At 42.9% G+C, this 18,507-nt stretch overlaps 1 protein-coding gene across 7 annotated transcripts in view; it reads right to left on the reverse strand.

The window, feature by feature from the left end:
• PDZD2 (PDZ domain containing 2) overlaps nt 1–18,507 on the reverse strand; it is a 197,809-nt gene that overhangs the window by 11,293 nt on the left and 168,009 nt on the right. For 6 of the 7 annotated variants that reach the window (XM_040540867.1, XM_040540864.1, XM_040540871.1 and 3 more), the window contains 8 exons: nt 17,996–18,128; nt 15,012–15,093; nt 13,904–14,007; nt 12,956–13,124; nt 11,001–11,791; nt 9,662–9,806; nt 4,100–7,667; nt 3,313–3,430 (listed from right to left, as the gene is read on the reverse strand). In XM_040540867.1, the coding sequence (XP_040396801.1) occupies nt 3,313–3,430; nt 4,100–7,667; nt 9,662–9,806; nt 11,001–11,791; nt 12,956–13,124; nt 13,904–14,007; nt 15,012–15,093; nt 17,996–18,128 (5,110 nt within the window). The remainder of the gene's footprint in view (nt 1–3,312; nt 3,431–4,099; nt 7,668–9,661; nt 9,807–11,000; nt 11,792–12,955; nt 13,125–13,903; nt 14,008–15,011; nt 15,094–17,995; nt 18,129–18,507) is intronic. The other variant, XM_040540865.1, reaches the window with a different exon arrangement.

Genomic DNA, 18,507 nt, shown 5'->3' on the forward strand with positions numbered 1-18,507 from the left:
AAAACAAAAACAAAGATCAAGTTCCTGCACAAATCACAAATTCCCAGTACTCTCGATCGTGGCAAACGAAAAAAGCAACTCAAGGAATTAAAACTGGGATGTTATATACATTTCTTTTCCTGCTTCAGAGAGTACCAGCCATACAGAACCCAGGTGACTGCAAAGATTTCTTTAGACAGTCAAAGGCTAGAAAGAAAAGTCAAAATTAGGGTAGTGGAAGAGTGTAATACTTTGGGCAGCCTAACTTACATGGGCTGAAATCAACTTTGCAGTCAAAACTGAATAGTTCCAGTACACATTTCTGGATCAAGCACTGTACTTTCCAGGAAATTACTAACATTTGTTATCCAGTTTCTCCCAGGAGTTGAAAGGCAGTTATAACGGAGGGCAGTGGCATCAACCTTTTCTCAGAGTGTTGCCAATGTTGCAAGGGGCGATGATTACTAATTGCAGCTTGTGGAGGTTAGACGGGACGGCAAGAAATACTATTTCACTTGTGAGATGGAAGCGATGAGTCCATTAGTGATCCAAACAGGACTAAGCTGTGATGTTGTGGAAATGGAAGCATACAGCACAGGAAAGGGATTGTCCCTGGTCTGCACCAGGGCCAAGCTTGGCTCCAAATCAGAATGAAGGTGTGAAGCTGATTTCTCTGAAGTGATGAGCTGCTGCCAAAATACAGGCTTTGCAATGAGAGAGAAGCAGTCCTGTCCAGCAGTCTGGTGCCGTCTTCTGAACGGTTATCAGGACAAAGCCAGACACTGTTACAGATGCTGCATTTTGCAATGTAAGGGGGATTATAAGCAGGCATCTGTTGGAGCAAGGGGATAGTGACTGCCTGTGGGGCAGAGCACCAGAAGCAGGGAGTGGAAAGCAGGTCTCTGATCTTTTTCCTGGGATCCTATCCAACATCAATCACTTCCAGAAGCTGCCAACACTAAAATTAATGGCATATCATTAGAAACAAACCTCTTAATCTATTTAGCATTAAAAGACATATTCAGCCCACTAAACTCAACATTTTAACTCAGTGTTTGCCTTTTAATTTCATTGCAGAAGGGACAGGGAACTACTGTTTATTATTGTTGTTTGGTGAAGCAACACTCAAATTCCTGGCCTCACTGTGTGTGTTTTTGCCAAATAATGGTCCTACAAAATTTTGTGCATTAGAGGCATCCCTGCAAAGCACAGAGCCACTGTCGGAAACTAATGTCACCTTGCTCCACACCACTCATCCATCAGGACTTGGGGTGAGAGAAGCAGTCTAGGATAAGCACATTAGTCCACAGTCCTCTGTAGCAGTCAAGACCTTCCTTACCCATACTCAAGCGAGAAAAGCTTCACATTAGGCTAGAAATAATGGTCATTTAAATATCTAGATTAGCCCCCTTTAAAAAAGTGTGCTACAGTTAAGAAACACTCATATCTTTGGCCACTAAGTACTAAATCAACCATTTTTGCTTAAGAAGCCACATTCTTAAACAGTCAACAGGGGGGACGGTCAACAACACAGTCTGAACCCTGGCTTTCTGTTTGTAAGCAGATGCCCTTCCTTCCTCACCAGCTCTTAAGTATGGTCCTCAGCAAGCACAGGTAACATTGGCAGCAAACATCTGCCTATTCCTTTACTCAGACACACAGAGGATGCACAAAAGCCTCCAGTGATCACAGCTATCCGCTGGGCTTTGAAAAAAGCCAGCACGATAACTTCAAATCACATCTGTGAGGCAAGTTAACACAAATTACTCCTCGCAATGCACAGACAACTTATTATTTCAGAACTCATAAGGAACTTGCCTAGGATTTCAGAATAAACAAGCAATGCAAAAGGAAAGAGCTCAAATCTTTAGCCTCTCCATTTAGCGTGTTCATCAGATTCAAAGATCATCAGTCACAGATCTAATCAATAAAACGTCTTTATATATATATATATATATATTATTTTTTTTTTTTACAACACTTATTAAACACTAGCCGTAAATTCAGCCCATTTCAGAGCAAAAGATGAAAAACTCTTCCTGAGGAAGCTCTCAGTCCAAATCGGGCAGTCCATCTCATTTTTCATCAATTGCATAACTATAAAGAATTGTCCTATTGTACATTTAAATCCAGCATTTGACTAGCATAAAATTTTCCAGCATACGTGCCATATTGGGCTTAAACATGGATAAGAAACTATGCAGACAAGGAGTGCAGTCCAAAAAGCATTCAGTTTTATAAATATTTGAGTTCTCAGATTTTGAAAAGTGGCATAAATAAATAATCTCTCCAAGACCCCATGCAAAACACTTTAAAGAACACTTAATTACTTTAGGCCAGAAGTACAATCCAATCCTAAATTCTTTTGTAAACCTATCAAACCCTCTTGGCTCACCAAGCTCTTGGGACTTGCAAGCTTTAGTTATGCTATCCATGGAAGGAGGTAAAGCTGGGTATTTTGGGGAGGTCCTATTCCTTTCCAGTCTAATCTACATATGAAATACAACCTTAGTGAACAAGACTCAGGAATACTCTAAATGCAGCTTGGCCAGCAGTTATGCAGACCAGATGGCAGTTTTCCCTCCAGTGCTGTCATTATTTTATCAACTTCAGTTCTAACTTAAAAAGGATGTGGACGTATCCCAAAAACACAAACACTGCAAACAGAGAAAAGAACATCCTGGCAATCATTTCACTTTGGAGGTCTTCTATATACAACTAGATAATGAAGCAGATTACCTTGCTGCAATAAGTTCCCACAGAAAAGTGCTAAAAGCACACAGGGGTCTCTTACAAATCCTTCAGATGCCATGTTCTAGCATTGCAAGCCACCAGTTCAACAAGAGTTAAACAAGGTAAGTTCAATTTCTGTGATCTTTTGCTAAAGCAAAAGGTGTGTACTGCTAGAATGAGCAGAGCTTCCCTGTGTGGTGGGTGAAGTGGGTCTGACCATGATGGTTGGTGGAAAGTTAAATTTTGAAGTGCAATTATAAGCAATTCAAGGAGGTTCTCAGCTGTAACAATGACTGAAATGGAGACACACTTCTCCATTTAAAATCAGTTTGTTTATTGTGGCTCTTAACTGCTTTCACACTGGACAAACAAGACCCTTTTTTATACAAAAACAAACAAACGAACAAACAAAAAACACTGAAATACATTATGGGTTTCATAATTCATTCAAAAAACTGCAGAAATAAAACTACCATCAAACAGTAACCTACAACAGGACTAATGGAGGAACTCTGAAACAGTCCGGAAGAGATTTTATCTGTCATTAAGAATCCCTCTAAAACTACTGCCAATAATTTAGTTTTATCTTCTGGTTATTACCTTTACTTGTGCCTTGACATCCTGGAGCATAGTGGCAATGTCACATTTTGGTACTACAGCTGACAAAGCCGCTTGCAATTTTTGCTGGTCCAGGTTTGAGACGAGCAGCTGATCCAAGCTAAAATGAATAGAAAAATAAAAGACAGTGCTGTATTCTTAGACGGCGTAGACATATGTTTCAGGTGTACAGTATAATTTGTGTTAGGGTGAGCAACAAAAGGACAGAACAAGCAGAAATCTTCAAAATGGATAAGAAATGACATATGCTGGGATAATCGCAAGGGGAAAAGAAGACAGTTTAGAGTAACTCTGAAAATCACTCTGTTCTCCATCTCCCTTCCCAATGACTTTAGCAATAGTTATTAACAAAACCAAGGAGACAGCTACTTTTGAGGACTGCATCTGGCAGGACAACAAGCTTGTTTGTCACCGCAGGCTGTGCTGGCAGCCAGAGCTACGCAGCCTCCCCTCCAGGGCAGGCAGGAGGCAGCGACTGCTGTGCCGTAACATGGCCAAAACGCAACCAAAAGAACCCAGCTAGAAGGGTCACATAAAACAAGCTTGACTCTGCCAGGATAGAGCACTTCATCCCATACGGAAGTGTGGCTGTCGCCAAACAGCAGTGCAGCAGCTCTGAAATGCAACAGAGCATGAAGAGTGAGGGGATTGAGGCCTGGGCCAAAGCTGTGTGAAACACACACTGCCTCTGGAGAGCCTTGCGGGGATGAAAATGAAACACTGCAGAAAGATGGCTGATGGAAACAGCAATAGCAAAGCAGACACCAACCTGAGGGACCAGCTGTTTTCTGAGTGCTCCCCACCCAGAGAGCCAGCACAGGGCACATCATCATCTGAGGCAGACCCTGGTGTTCCCGAGCTGCTGTCCCGAGGGCTGCTGGCACCTGTCCCAGCCATGTCACTCTGGCTGGGCAAGCCGAGGGCTCTCCGGGGTGTGATTTCCAGCTCTGTCTTGAAGCACGCAGGCTGTGGCGGCCCCGAGAAGCCCTCGCCACATAGCTTGTCCAGGTCGGGCATGCTGAGGGCCCTCAGCTCCCTCAGCCTGGAGCGGGACAGCGGTGGACGCCCCAGGCCTCGATTGCGCCGCACCTGCGAGGCTGTGGGTGGAAAGGCGGCTGAGTCCACCCTGGCACTGCCCTCCTCGCTCCTTTGGGACTTTCCTTCCCCCACGGCGCCCTCCACAGCACATGTAGGCTCTGTGCTCATGGGAGACTTGGCCATAGTGTCAGCCGGGCTCGGACTGCTGCCATAGGAGCTCAAGCTGCGCCGTAAAGCCCGTGGCGTGTCTGTGGGGCTGGTTGCAGTAGCCATCCCACCACACGACCTCCTGCCAAGGGGAGACCTTATGGATGAGTGTATATCGATGGCCTTCACAACTGGCCGGTCAAAATTTGCCAGGTTTTCGAAGGATTTGATCCTTTGTTTGACAGAGAAGGATGAGGTAGGTTCATGTGGCCAGTTTAGCTCGTAGTAGTAGTAATTCCTCCTGAAACTCCTCAGCTTATCGGTGGCAGAGTAGGTACTGTCCGTGGCTGAGGGGGATGTGTCATGCACCCTCTGAGTGCTTTTGGAGGTGTATGCCTGCTCCTTCCTGCTTTGGCCGTTCGGCAGGTTTAGATGGACCATCTTTAACGTACTCGTCACTGCCTGGGGATATTTCTCCTCAGCAGCATGGCCCTGGGAACCCTGCACAGGATGAATCTCTGCAGCATGGCAGTCCTCCCTCAAGTGACCTGATAACTGGGCTGGCATCGAGTAAGTCCTCGTCACAGGTTTCGACAAGCCATAGAGATTTCGATCTCTGGCAACATCCACTTTTGAGAAATACTGTGTGGTCCCCATCTCCTCAGTTAGCTGAGGCACCTCTGCATTCACCTCTTCATTTTTCTCTAGCAGTGGCAGCTGCAGAAATGGTGCTGGTGAGGAAGAGGCAGAAGAGGAGGAGGAAGAGGAGGAGGAGGAGGAAAGCTTCACCTCGATGAAAGTGCGCTGAATCTCCTGCCCTTCTGGCTGCTCCAGCTGAACTGCAGGGTACCTCAATGAAGAGGAGCCTCCAGCAGATGCCCCTATGTTTTGCAGATCTAACTGCCTAACATTATCTGCACTATAGATGCTCTTGATTGTGTTCAGGCCCACTTCAGGGTTCTCAGTTTTCCCTTTCATGTATTCGACTTTTGTTGTCTCCTGAGGGGATAAAGCAGCTTTGGACTGACTGTCTCCAGCTCTGAAATCATCCACCTTAACACTCTTACCCTGACACACTGCAGACTGCATGGAAACTTGTTTTTCTTTTGGTTTTCCCCATGCCTGCTGCAGGTGTGTTAGCTCCCCACAGCCACTACATTTCATTTCACTGCTTGCTGTTGGGCTGCTGGTACCATTTTGGAGAGGCAGAAGTGAATCCTCAGAAATGACCAGAGATGGTTTATTTTCTAGCTCTGATTTCAGAGTCCTTGAGGCTGCTGAAATGCTCTTGCCAGCATCTGGGTTTGTAGGTGAGTTACGGGACAAGGGTGCTTTCTTCCCCAGGAGTTTGGGGGACAACTGTGGAGAAACCAAAGCCCTTTTCTGATCAGCCCCACTGACTTTGGTAGGATTAGTGCCAGAAGAATCTGAATTTGTCTTTGCTTTGCTTTTGATAGTGAACCCTTTTAGCTTTGGTCCTCCTTTGGTCTTCTGGCTATTTAAAAGGGTTTCCATTATACTTTTTTGTGCTATTCCCTTAGACTCCTGACAGGATTTTTTCTGTGACAATGGGCTGTGCGGTACTGCAGCTCCTTTGCAGTGATTTGTGCCTGAGCTTTGGACTTTGCCATTTGAAGTTCTTCCACAAGTCACAGAGCTATTTTTTTCATTTTTCCCTGGCAAGTCATGAGTTCCATTAGCCTTTGGATCTTTAGATCTAGTGGGAAAGGGAGACCTGAGTGATATTGCTCTTGGTGATGATGCGTTCAGGTGATTGCTGTCCGTTTTAGACAAGTTGGACAAACAGTTGGTTTCTTTCTTTGCTAAGCAGTAGGTAACAGTGTGATTACAGTCATCAACCACTGTTTCACTTTCAGATTTGGATCTCTGTTCATCATGACATCCTTCGTTCTCAGGCAAGTTGTTCTCCAAGCCATTGACATTTCTAGCAGAGGAAAAGCTTATCTTTTTGCAGTGCAGAGACCCTTCCTCTTCTACAGATCCACAGCATTTTATATTTTCATTATTGTTCCCCAAACCTGTCTGTTCTTCTGTACTTAAGGCACCATTGTTATGGAAAGAGTAAACTTCAGGGATGTCAACTGAATTCCTTAAGATGTCTTTTTCTGGCAGGAAGACAGAGGACGAAGAACACAGGGAAGCAGAAGAGACTTCTGAACACTGTGAAGGACACGAAGTGGAACCACTGCAATCTTCCAAGCCCAGTTTGTTGATGCTTGTCTCCAGTGATCCACACATCACACATCCTTCAGTTTGCAAAACTTTGCTGCTGTGAGGGTGCTGTGGGGACAGAGGGGATGAGCTTGTCACAGCCATGAGATGTTCCTCTTGACCAGGCTTTTGTGGCTCATCATTCACACAACAAATTTCAATTTGCTCCTCGTCCGACTCTAATACATGACAGACTGCAGGGACATTAGCAGCAGCGCAAGGCCCAAGCAACACATCACCAGTACTCTCAAATATTTCTGTGACAGACTCTGTGTCTGAGTGAGAATCTTCTGCAGCTCCATACATAGACTTTGGAAATGGGTCACTTCTCTTACCATCCAGACAGTTTGCTGCGGGCAACTCATCCTCACTTAAACTGCTAAAATTCCTAGAGTAGTTATTTAAAGAGTTTTTATTCACAGTAAAAAGTTTGCCTGTGTTAATAGAGTCCAACACAGACAGCCCCAAAACCCCTTGTGCATTAGCTGCACAATTCATAGTTTTTTCCAGCTGCTCCTCCTTTGCTGGACTTGGCTCAGAACTGGGACAGCCTTCGTCGGTCCCACAGCAGCACATTGTGGTGTACTCCTCTCGGAGGGGGCTTTCTGCTCGCGATGGGGTGCGCCTGGTCTCAGGAGCACCCATTTGGCTGAGCAAGTCATCGATATCGGTGACAGGGATGGCCGCGCTGTCCTCGGCACGGCTGCTCCTCATGGTACCTCTTTGCACATCTTTACTCGTGACATCAGGTGGCAGTGTTGCTCTCTCCATCGCACAGCCACCGCCAGCGTTTTGCAGTCCTGCTTCTTCTCGCTTCCCAGCACTCGATTCTTCCTCAACCAAGAGGATGCTGTTGACATCAGCTTGCTTTTGACTGTCTACTGCTGGAGACAGGATGAGGTTTGTAAATCTGCTGACAGCTGCATCATAATTAAAAAAAAAAATTAAAAAAAAAGCAAAATCCTGTCAGATGTAGGAAGTGATGCAAAACCACCATTTTTACTATAAAAATAGACACCCACATATTCAGACTAGATGTTTTCCTATTGCCCTGCACTCCTCCTCTTCTGTAATGATATTTACAACTGCAATTAATCATAACCCTGTGTATCTGAGTAGCACACAGGAGGGAGGAATTCACCCATCCAGGGTGAGTAGTCATGATCTGTTTAATTCTTATCTTTGAGATTTAAATAGTCAAACAGCCAACTACCAAAGTGTCAGCGTGCAGTAAGTCAGGCTGAGCAGTACTGTTTCTCATTACTTGTTTGATCGAAGATGTCTCCAATAGATTGCACAGACTACACAAGATCCTGGCATAGCAAACTCCGTGACAAGCTGTGCATAAACACCTTGACTCTGATCCTCTTGACACTCCTGCAGGTGCTTGATGTGACATGCATGGGTGATGTTCTACACACATTAAGCATATGGGCTTTACTGGATTCCTGGCACAGACATTTCCTCACTTAGATGTTTAACCCACTCCTGTACAACACACTGAGCTCCCTGTCACTGCTGCACTCCAGTACATACTGGCTAACCCATTGCTCCAGTTCCTTAATTTTCACCAGTCCACCCCAAACATTTGTTGCCACCTTCCTGCACTGCTTCTGGGACACACATTCCCATTTGAGCTGTCTTCCCAAGGCTGGTTACTATCAGATTAGGCCCAGAAAGTGCACGGAGAAAGAGGGGGTGTATTCACAGAGTCAACACTTTCCTGTTCATTCAAACATGTCAGCACGTCTCTCTAACCCTTGAGTAAACCCACAGGATTGTTCACACTGCTTGTCTTAGGTACCTATGTTAAGAAGTCCAAGCTCTTCTTGGAATCTACAGAGGGGAAAACATCCCAAAAGAACATTTTGAAGCAGACAGGTTATGATTTGAAGTACTGCCCTGCTTTCCCTCTGCAGGACCACCCACTGAAGAGACCCTCTACCCTTCCAGTGGGGCAGGGTGAAGGGAAGGGGAAAGTAGAAGAGTTTCCTGACAAAGAAGTGCCAATGTCCCCATACCCCTCTGCTAGTAGTCTGCAAAAGCCAGAGCAATAAGGAAATATGAACTAGACTCTCTGCCAAGCCAGGAATTCCTTAAAGAACAACTAGATTTGAAGCATCTGGAAGCAATTTAGGCTCACAGGTATTAATAGGTACATGAAGAAGATCATAAGCTAGAACGAAGCAAAATATTACGTTCTTCCTGAATTTGAAAAGTATGCTTTTCTTTTTCAAACACTCATTTCCACACCACGTAATTTGTACAGTCTGTGGGGAAGCATATATTGCTGTAGCAGCATAAATCAACCCTGAGCAGGAACTAATGAGGTATCAAATGTTTCAATTCAAACTAGAACACTTTCTGTAAGAAGCATGCAAATAAACATTTTGATAAGATTCTGGTTATCCTGGGTTTTCTGCATATTAGGAGAATTCTGACACACAAAAGAAAAAAGGGTCTTATTATCTTACTGTCCATTCACAAAAATACTGCTAAAAGTCAATCTCTTTAAAGAGATGCATGTAATTATAAAGGGTCAATGTATTTACTGAAGAGGCAGAGCAGTAAAATAGGTTGCCAGAACAGGGCTGCTGCTGAGTTAGCTTCAGCTCCACATGAAATGACTCAGACCAATGCAAATGCTGGCAGGAGGACCATACGGACCATACAATAAATGGGAGCTTTGAACACTTCACACTGAAGTAGGTTTGCTCCCCCTCATCATGGTCCTAGGGAGGACCCCTGAAGCCTGGTTTGGTGATGAAGAGCTTTGTCTGCTTCACCAACACAGAAAAAGGTATTCCCTGTTTTTTAATCTGAATTGATGTGGAAACTGGGGTAGCAGCATATCAGATCCAGCTAAACCAATCCAGTTTTTATTACTGGTACAAAAGCCAAACTATTCTCTTACCTGCTGCTGTTTTCTGGATCTCCAAGGTTACAGATGTGGGAAGACATTGCATAAGCAAGCAGATTTCCTCGTACGTCATCTTACTGACTGGGATACTATTGATGGTGGTAATCTCATCTCCTACAGCCATCTTGCCCATGGATCCCTGATACAATGACAGATGCAAGGAATTTATAAATATACCTCAGAAGTCCTGCTACAGGGGCAAAGATTGCACAGAAGCAATTAATGGCTATTAACATTCTCTATTTCACATCACTGCAGAGCACAGGTACCTCTACTGTCAGTTTGCCAACATGTAAATAAAAAGCAGACTGTGCTTTTGCCAGGAAAGGAATTAATGATCAGTCTCATACAGGAAGGTCAAAAGAGCTTCTGGGTTCTCTGAGAGATCAGTATCAGGATGGAGGACACAGCCTCTTTCATTTAGATGAACTGGGCTGGATCAGACCTGGTTTCTTCAAGACTGAAACTGTTTGATGTAGGAATTACATCCCTGGTCACAATCTCTCACTGGACTAAATGGACTCTTCTAAATAATTAAATTGGAAATGGAATAAGCTCTTAAGGTAAAAAACAAAGTATATTTCTTAACACTGCATAGTACGTAAGAGAAAGAGGTGGGAACAGAACCCAAACCCCCCAAATCTTCCAGCCCAGTCTGAACTACTGAGATACATCCCCTCTTACACTAGTAGCCCCTAAATAGATTAAAAATGCAATGTGATTTTGTACACCAGAATATCATTCTTTCTATGTCTGCACCTTTGCATCTAAGTCAGCAATTCCACGTCCAGCATGAAGTCAGTATCCACACTAATAAGAGCAAGTAAGAGAAACAGAAGATCAACGCATTACTGGTACTATCACACCTCTCAGCAAACCTGGCCAGCACGAGGCCTCCTAGTACCAGATTTGTATAATACAGGGATACATGCATATAAAATAAGAGAGGGATTTAAAACACTTTCTAAGTTGCAACGTAGCTCCTCTCTTAATAAGCATCTATATCACCAGGATTTACTTATCTTGTCTTTGCCTCTAGTAAAAATAAAGACAACAAAAGAACAATGCTCCCTCCAAACTGTAACTCTGAGTGTGGATCAGTCCATCTCAGGACATCTGTCTCTTGACTTTCTCTGTTTTTAATCAGCCAGGGTGCACTTCTGAATCAGAAACATTTCATTTAACAGGCATGTCAGAACAATATGGGGGGAGAATTTTTGCCCAGCAGAGACAACTCCCTTGCACTTACTCTCAACAGATCACTTCCTTAATAATCACAATCCCTGCAAAGTGAAAAGAAATCACAACAAGGCAATCCAAACTAAAAAATTACCCTTTCTGCTGCTCCACCTGGCCGCAGCCCTGTGACAACAACTTTTAAGGGCATGGCTTGGATTTCCAAATCCAGGCCAAAGGACTCATGCTCATTGCGAACCAGAGTGACAATTTCACACTGACACTGGCCCGTCCCATCAGGTGCTTCACACTTCTTGCTGTGAGGGAGCATCCTCGCAACAGGCTTGTTATAAGAGCCATGCTCCTCCATCCTCTGTCTCTGAAGGCTTCGGCACTCAGTGCTCATCATGCTTTTCACTCTCGTGACTGCTCTATGCTCCAGTTTTGGTGATCTCTTAGATTCCAGCTGTGCTTCCCGGAGCTCCCTCAAACTCAGGCTGCTGAGACGAACTTCAGGCACACTTGAGTAGTCAAATGCTATGATGGGGAAGAAAGGAGAGTCAGTTTGCTCTGGTGTGCTGTCTGCAGACTCCACGGAGTTGCTGAAAACAGGGGAAGATGTCTCTGTGCCAATGTATTTAGGTGACTCACTGTCCTGGCTCTCATCATCAATTTCTACAGATGACGTTGTAATGACGATGCCAGCATCCTCCTGGCTCTTGGCCCTCTGGCTTCTTTGTATATGGGAACTTTCATCATCATCACTAGCATCACCATCATAGAAAACAACCCTCCTCTGTCGATGAAAGGGGCTGCGGGAAGATTTGGGGCTATCGCTAAGGATGCCAGGTCGGACAGACTCCACATGCTTGTTGTGAGGACCAGATGATCTCCCACTGGTTGGAGAAGACAGACCATTTGCTTTTGCCAGTCCTGCTTCTCTAGCAGCTAGAAAACAAACAAACAAAACAAAACAAACAAACAATAAAACAGTTATAATTGCATTTATCAGTGTTTTTTAATATCATGCATCTGACTGCAGCAGAGGACATGTGGCATTGTTTGCAGGGAAGCTTAATCTCTCCTCAGAAAGCAAAAAGCAGGTTTTTCATGTCCTCCCTCTAGCTAAAATACACAGCAAGAGCAATGGCAGATAGCTCCAGAATTTATGGGTAATTCCTGAAATCAGCTCATGGCACATCTGGTTCTATTTTAAGCTTATTTCTAAATTATGACTATGACCCAAAGAAGAAAGGGATGCACATACACATGTGTATTTTACTTTAAACAACAGAATTTCTTTCACATCTTGCTTCAATCTATGCTACTGCCTGGATCAATTTACAGTGAGTGAGAAATGCTTTCTCAAACAAAAATACAAGCACATGACAATCAGTTTCAAATTAAAGTCTAATTAGCCTAAGAGTCCTTTTCACATCCTTCTTAGAAAGGACTGCATCTTTCTACATAGAAAGTTCACCCCCTCCACCCATGAAAATGCTTTTCAGCATTAAATAATGAATTTCCAGAGAAAATTAAGTAGAAGACAGATTAGTTGAGAAGCACAGGAAAGGGAGAATAAATATAATATCCTTTGAACCTGAAATAAGGTGCATCGCAATAAGGAAATGAAAGATTCTTTCACTCAATTACTATGGGGAGAAGAAAGATAAGTATGCAACATATCTGCTGTCAGGTTGAACATTTGATTGTTTTTACATCGCTACACGTGACATTTTGAAATTGTTTATTTGAGGTTGCTAAGAACGCTTTCATTTAAATGTAATCAATCAGATGATCATATGCCATTTGGGAAAAAAAACAGCAATGACAGTGTTGTCAATCTAGCGTTGACTTTATTTGATTGGTTTGGCCATTCTCACATAATCAGAGCAGCAATTTGGACAAACTACCATGGAAACAGGCGTTTATGTGCATTGTTGTAAACCCCTTCCGCCTTCCAGCGTTTCAGATGATCAGCACCAACTTGCATTATGCTGCGAGGCATTTCTTACCAGCACAGGAATCACCACAGCTCTTCCACAAAGCAAACTAGTGTTCAGTGAGTCTCCCTGCATCAACCAAATGACCAGACAAATTTCTGTCACTTACTCAGGTTACCAGGAAGAAGAGAGCCGTCGTCCAGCAAACTGTTCCTGTTCTTTTGACGGAGTTGCTCTTCATCACAGGAGCCAGTTACAGCATCAGAGAATGGGAGCTGGCTCGTACCATCATGCGAGAAGTACTGGGAAAGCTCTGCCTCGGAGCTGACAGATCCCTGCTGAAAAAAGCGAGGCTGGTGACTAGACACCGACAATGCTTAAAGCCCTTCCTGCATGTAAGCACCACAATTCCCACTCACATCACCCTTGTCAACAAAGGAAGTTTAAGGCCAATTTTAAAAATATGGGAATTGACAGTATATTGAGGACCAAACTGTCAAACTTTGATGGCTGAAATGCAGCCTGTCAACGTGTTTTTGGCCTGCATAATAAAAAAATAAATAAATTCCAAATTCCACTCCTTTGCAGATGTGGTTCAACACACAAACAAAGGATGAAACCACTCACTTCTGTACTTCCCTTCATACACCTTATGCACTGAGAGAAGGGCAGGGTTTATACTTCTGGGCACAGACTGTACGGCTTCTCTGGCTTTCCCAGAAAAAAAGAGACTTTTCCACTGCAATAGCTACAGAGTGAGACCAAGTACTCAGCCTTCTGCCCGTGGGCTCAGGTCTCTCCTGCTAACTCATTTCTGTGTCAGCAGGAGCTTCCTGCAGAGCAGAGGTGCATTTGAGGTGGCAGGAGGTAGGAACCCACAGCTTTCTCTGCCGTGCTCTGCACAATGCTCCCAAAGGCTATGGCCATGCAGACAAACAGGAGCCCACAGCTCCAGTGTCATGATTTGAACATGTGGCATAAGAAACAAACACTTTTACAGAGATCATGCAACAGGGAAAGAGCACAGAGGTTTGGTTTTGAACTCCCTGATCAAGTGAGAGCCTCGGTAAAAGCTGCATTTGAAGCAGACTGTTTGTGTTGCATCTAATCCTTTTACCCGGCTTGCTGGCTCCAGGAAGCGTTTCATCGTCCAGCTGAGGGGAGATGAGGTCTCTCCTTGTTTGGCCTTCACACCAGGAGATGGGCTTTTTTGCACAGCTCCTGTTGAACGCAGTTTAGTTAGTTGCCAAAAAAATTGAAGTTGTGGTCCATATATCCAAACAAGCCCCTCATTCACCATCTGAGCCAGGGGCTGCGCTTAATCCCACTTGTTATCTGAATTGCCTTCATAAAGTGAGATTTATTTAACATTTCCCAAGCTCTCCCTCAGATCAGGTGAAACATTATCACAGAAACACATTACTCCATCCAGGCCCAGGACTGAGCTACGAACATAAGATGAGCAGGAGACAGCCCCCCTCGCCTGCTGGAGCACACTGCTGACTAGGTGCAACCACAGAAGACAAATTAGCAGCCACTGGCAAGGTCTACTGCAAAAAAAAAATCGTAGCTGACACAGATATAAGGATAATTACAAATCTAACATTTCTGTCTAAAAATCACCTTACTGGTCACTTTGCCATTGCCAAGAGTTTGCTTTCATTGGTAAGATTTTAGTAAGTGTTAAATCTGGAGTTCAAAAATAAAAAGCAAACACACAAAATACCAGAGAATACTTTTTGACATGATCCCAAAGATTAAAATCAAATTAAAACATATAGTGCAGTACACAATATCTGGACTTTTTCAAATGGTTACACTGATACTTCTTTGTTGTTGTCAGTTTTTTTGCTATCCACATGGGTAAATGTACCCAGATGGAGTTGGTTCTTCCTGCCCTTTCCCTACAGGGGTAGGGCAAACACCTCTTGGCACCCCTACTTTAAGATCATGGCAGCCTAGTAAAACCCAAAGCAAGCTCGGTTTAGATAGTTGATTCATCTGAATCATCTAGATTCATCTGAATTCATCTAGATAGTTGATTCATCTGAAACAGATGTTTTTGCCAAAATTTTTTCAGTGGACAGGGTGATTGCATTCCCCAAACTTGTCAGATGTTTTGAGGGCCCTCAAAAGATTGCTGATGTTGGGGAACCCTAGAGCACGTCCCTAAACCTTCCCACATCTGGAAAAGGACAAATATTTAGGAGAAAACATGCTGCCACCTGTGACATGAGAGGAGCTTGTGTCCTTGCTCTCTCGGTGAGTAGTGCGTGCAATTGCTTCATCCATCTCCTGCTCAGAAACCTAAAGTCAAGTGAAAGAGAGAGATCAAACTGGGTACAAGAAATGAATATGAAAGTCTGACCATTTATTACTACAAATGCATGACTCATTTCTGATATGCTATATTAAAGCCACTGTAAAGCAGACATAGTTGAGAGCTCCTAAGGCTTTGTCCCCTGACTCAGACTCCCTCTGTCCCACCACCTCGCAGAAACCAGGAGGCAAAAGTCAGCTAAATTCATGAAAATGATGTTGAAGTGCCACGCTATGCAAACAAAACTGCACCAGACTTAAAGAAGTCAAATTATGCCATTACAGCACAATTGTAACTCAATTAAATACCCTATATTGATTTATTGAGAAAATATTACTTTAAAATAGACAAAGACTGCTTTGTACAAGCATACGTCAGCAACAGAAGATATTCTGCTCTTAACGTACCGGAAGAATACCAGACTTTCCAAGACATTAGCTGTCACTTTAATTTTAATTTCTCTCTTTTTTTTTTTTTTTTTTTTTTTTAGAAAAAAACTAAATCAGTAATTGATAATTAGTGTTCTCCTGCCTTTAGGATAAATACTGGTTTACCATATTTGCTAATTTTCTCCTGAATTATTGCCATGCACTTAATTCTTATAACTGGCAAACTCCATATAATTTCAGAACAGGAAAAACTAGTCTACAGGAGTATATATTTAAAAACAGAAAGTGAGTTAACTCTGTCAAAAGTAATTTCTGTACTCACTGTTTTACATGAATTAAAATTCAGCATAAAGAGAGACCAGAAACTTGAATCTTTCTGAACCAAGAAGATTTGAAAGATTTCTAAGCAAACTCAGCAGTTTAAACATAGTTTAAATGCCACATTCACTCAGAATAACAAGAAGAAATAAAATGTTGTGGTGTTTCTCTTGGAAGTACATGAAAACACTGAAGTGAACACATTCAGCAACAAAATGTACTGTGGACCTTTTGTGTCATAAAATGAGAGATTAAGTATAAAAATGTCTAAAACAACATAAGCCTTTGTAGAAATACATGTGTTTTCAGCTTGTGGCATGACCTTATAGCAAACGAAAAGCCTTTGGGCTCCTGGGGCACAGGGAGTCCCTACAGGACATGGACCAAACCCTGACAGTGTGCTCAGGACCTTTACACAAACCATTAGGTACAGGATGTCCCCAGAGCAAAACTAGGTGCTGAGCAGACTGCAGTACTTGTTTAAAGCTAACCAGAAATCCACACTTCTGCAAGCTCTGCCCATTTTCATTCTTTAGCATCCTCCACAACTCAGGCAAATCAAACTGCTTCTGCAGAGAGTGACAAACTAGTTCTTAACTACTATTTTCAGGTTGGCATATTACTAAGAAAAAATAAATTAATTTAAAAACCACCAACAAAGCACCAACACACAAAAACTTCTTTAGATTCTCCCCAGTGCTGTCAGAAAAAAAGGCATCAGCAATATAGGACAAATATGGCTCCCCATATGGAATACTCCTTCAGAGAACCAACTATAAGGGACTGTGGATTCAGTATTGCCTGCAGTGGAAATGCTTTAGGGTCCCTCCAGTTCAACTTTTAACTTTACTTAGCAATTCTTGGCAACGGATTTGTTGTCATTTTAAATATCACTTATGGAAAACTGTAATAGGATCCACTTAATAGTTTCCCTCTGTTACTGAGTAATGGCAAGCAATTAGCTTAACTCAGTTCATCTCAGCAGATACCCAGTTAGGTCACTCATCGGCTTTCAAGCCACCACTGCAGTGAGATGAAGGACAGAAGAGAATGGCAGGCTCCACTCCATGGAGTTCTTATTTCATGCTACTTATAGACTCTGAGAAGTCTATATACCTTAATAATGCAATCACATGGGACCATCATGCTGGTTCAGCACAGCATACAGACTCTCTAGAAATACTGTTATCTTAGGCTATAAACCCAATTCTTACCCCTCTCGTGCTTACCTTTAACTAACAGAACCACAGCCTCTTTCTTTCTAGCATCACATGGCCTCACAGCAACAATAATAAACTCTGGGCAGTAGGACCCTATTTGTCTATTGTTTGTATATTTCGTTTAGCAGAAAATACACAATTAATTATAAAATAAGAAATCTGAGTTCTCCTAGATATGGATTTATTAACGCCTCTATTTGTAGTTACGAGTTCAAAAGTCAGAGCTCTCTGGACCCACTAACGCAAATATTTTTACAGCTTCAGTCCTGTTTAAACAGGAAGATTTTATACACTCACAAAATTCTTTGAAATATTGAAATAAAAGAAGTCGTTATTCCCTACAGCTTGGTTAAAAGGACTTTATCTTCTATCATCAATTTTTTAAAATTGATTTAAAACAATCACTCACTTTGTAAACACAGGCTTATTTTCAAACCTCCTTTGCACAGGTTTCACAGTAGCAGTACATTCCAGATTCTCATTTTTTAATTCCTGAAGGAAAACTTTGATCTTTGGACAGACTTTACTTTTTTAAAAACTGTATTCCTATTACTCTACTCTAGTTGATCAATTCAATCTGTTGATACTTATATTCCGGGCCCTAAATTATATTCCACTCACAGAAAAATTGCAAAATAACCTTAAGGAGGAAGAGGATTGTGCCATATTTGCGTTGCCACTTGTTCTAACTATGAAGAAAGATGGAAGCACTTCACCCAAGCTGTTCCAGGAGAACTGCCTTTGATCAGTGGGTGACGAAGGGAAAAGCAGCAAGGAGAGTATAGCATTGTGACAACTTACAAAACTGGAAGGGATCATGTCCTTTATCCTGACTTCTTGCACAATACATGCCATAGAGAGAAAAATACGATACTCCTCATTTGCCGCCTTCCCAGTAGCAAGACTCAGATTACAGTACCAGATAAAAACAGAACAGATACGCTACCACGTTTTCTCCTCACCTTAGGGTTAGGATGCCGACTAATGATAAGGCTAACCGGACCTGGACCACATTCGCTCAGAATGGCGTAGGCTTCGCTTAACGCTGCGTGACGCAGGCTGACTGAATCTGCCTCCAGGATCTGATCGCCCCGACTGCAGAGAGACATACAGCCAGTTAATCGCATCCACCTTTTACAAAAACATTTGTGCTTTTGACTTGTGGCCAAACTTTTCCAAAGATACTTGTATCTGGAAAAGATCTGATTTGCAAAGAAGCCAGTCTTGCTCTTGCTCTCAGTGACGTGAATGCTTTAAGTCCTGTTGACTTTGCGAGGGAGGTCCAGTGATCCCTTCTGTACTTACCGTCAGTGCTACAAACCCTATTAAATCAACAGAGAAAATTGGCTGCATTTGGACTACAGCGAAAGCAAATTTCAATTCTCTTTCTGCGTTCAGACACTTGTTGGGCACTGAAGAGGAAAAATTAGATTCAGATGGGCAGTTCCTTCCCATCATATTGAATTACTTAACA

Source organism: Cygnus olor, chromosome Z (assembly GCF_009769625.2).
Source record: "Cygnus olor isolate bCygOlo1 chromosome Z, bCygOlo1.pri.v2, whole genome shotgun sequence".
Lineage (NCBI taxonomy): Eukaryota > Metazoa > Chordata > Aves > Anseriformes > Anatidae > Cygnus > Cygnus olor.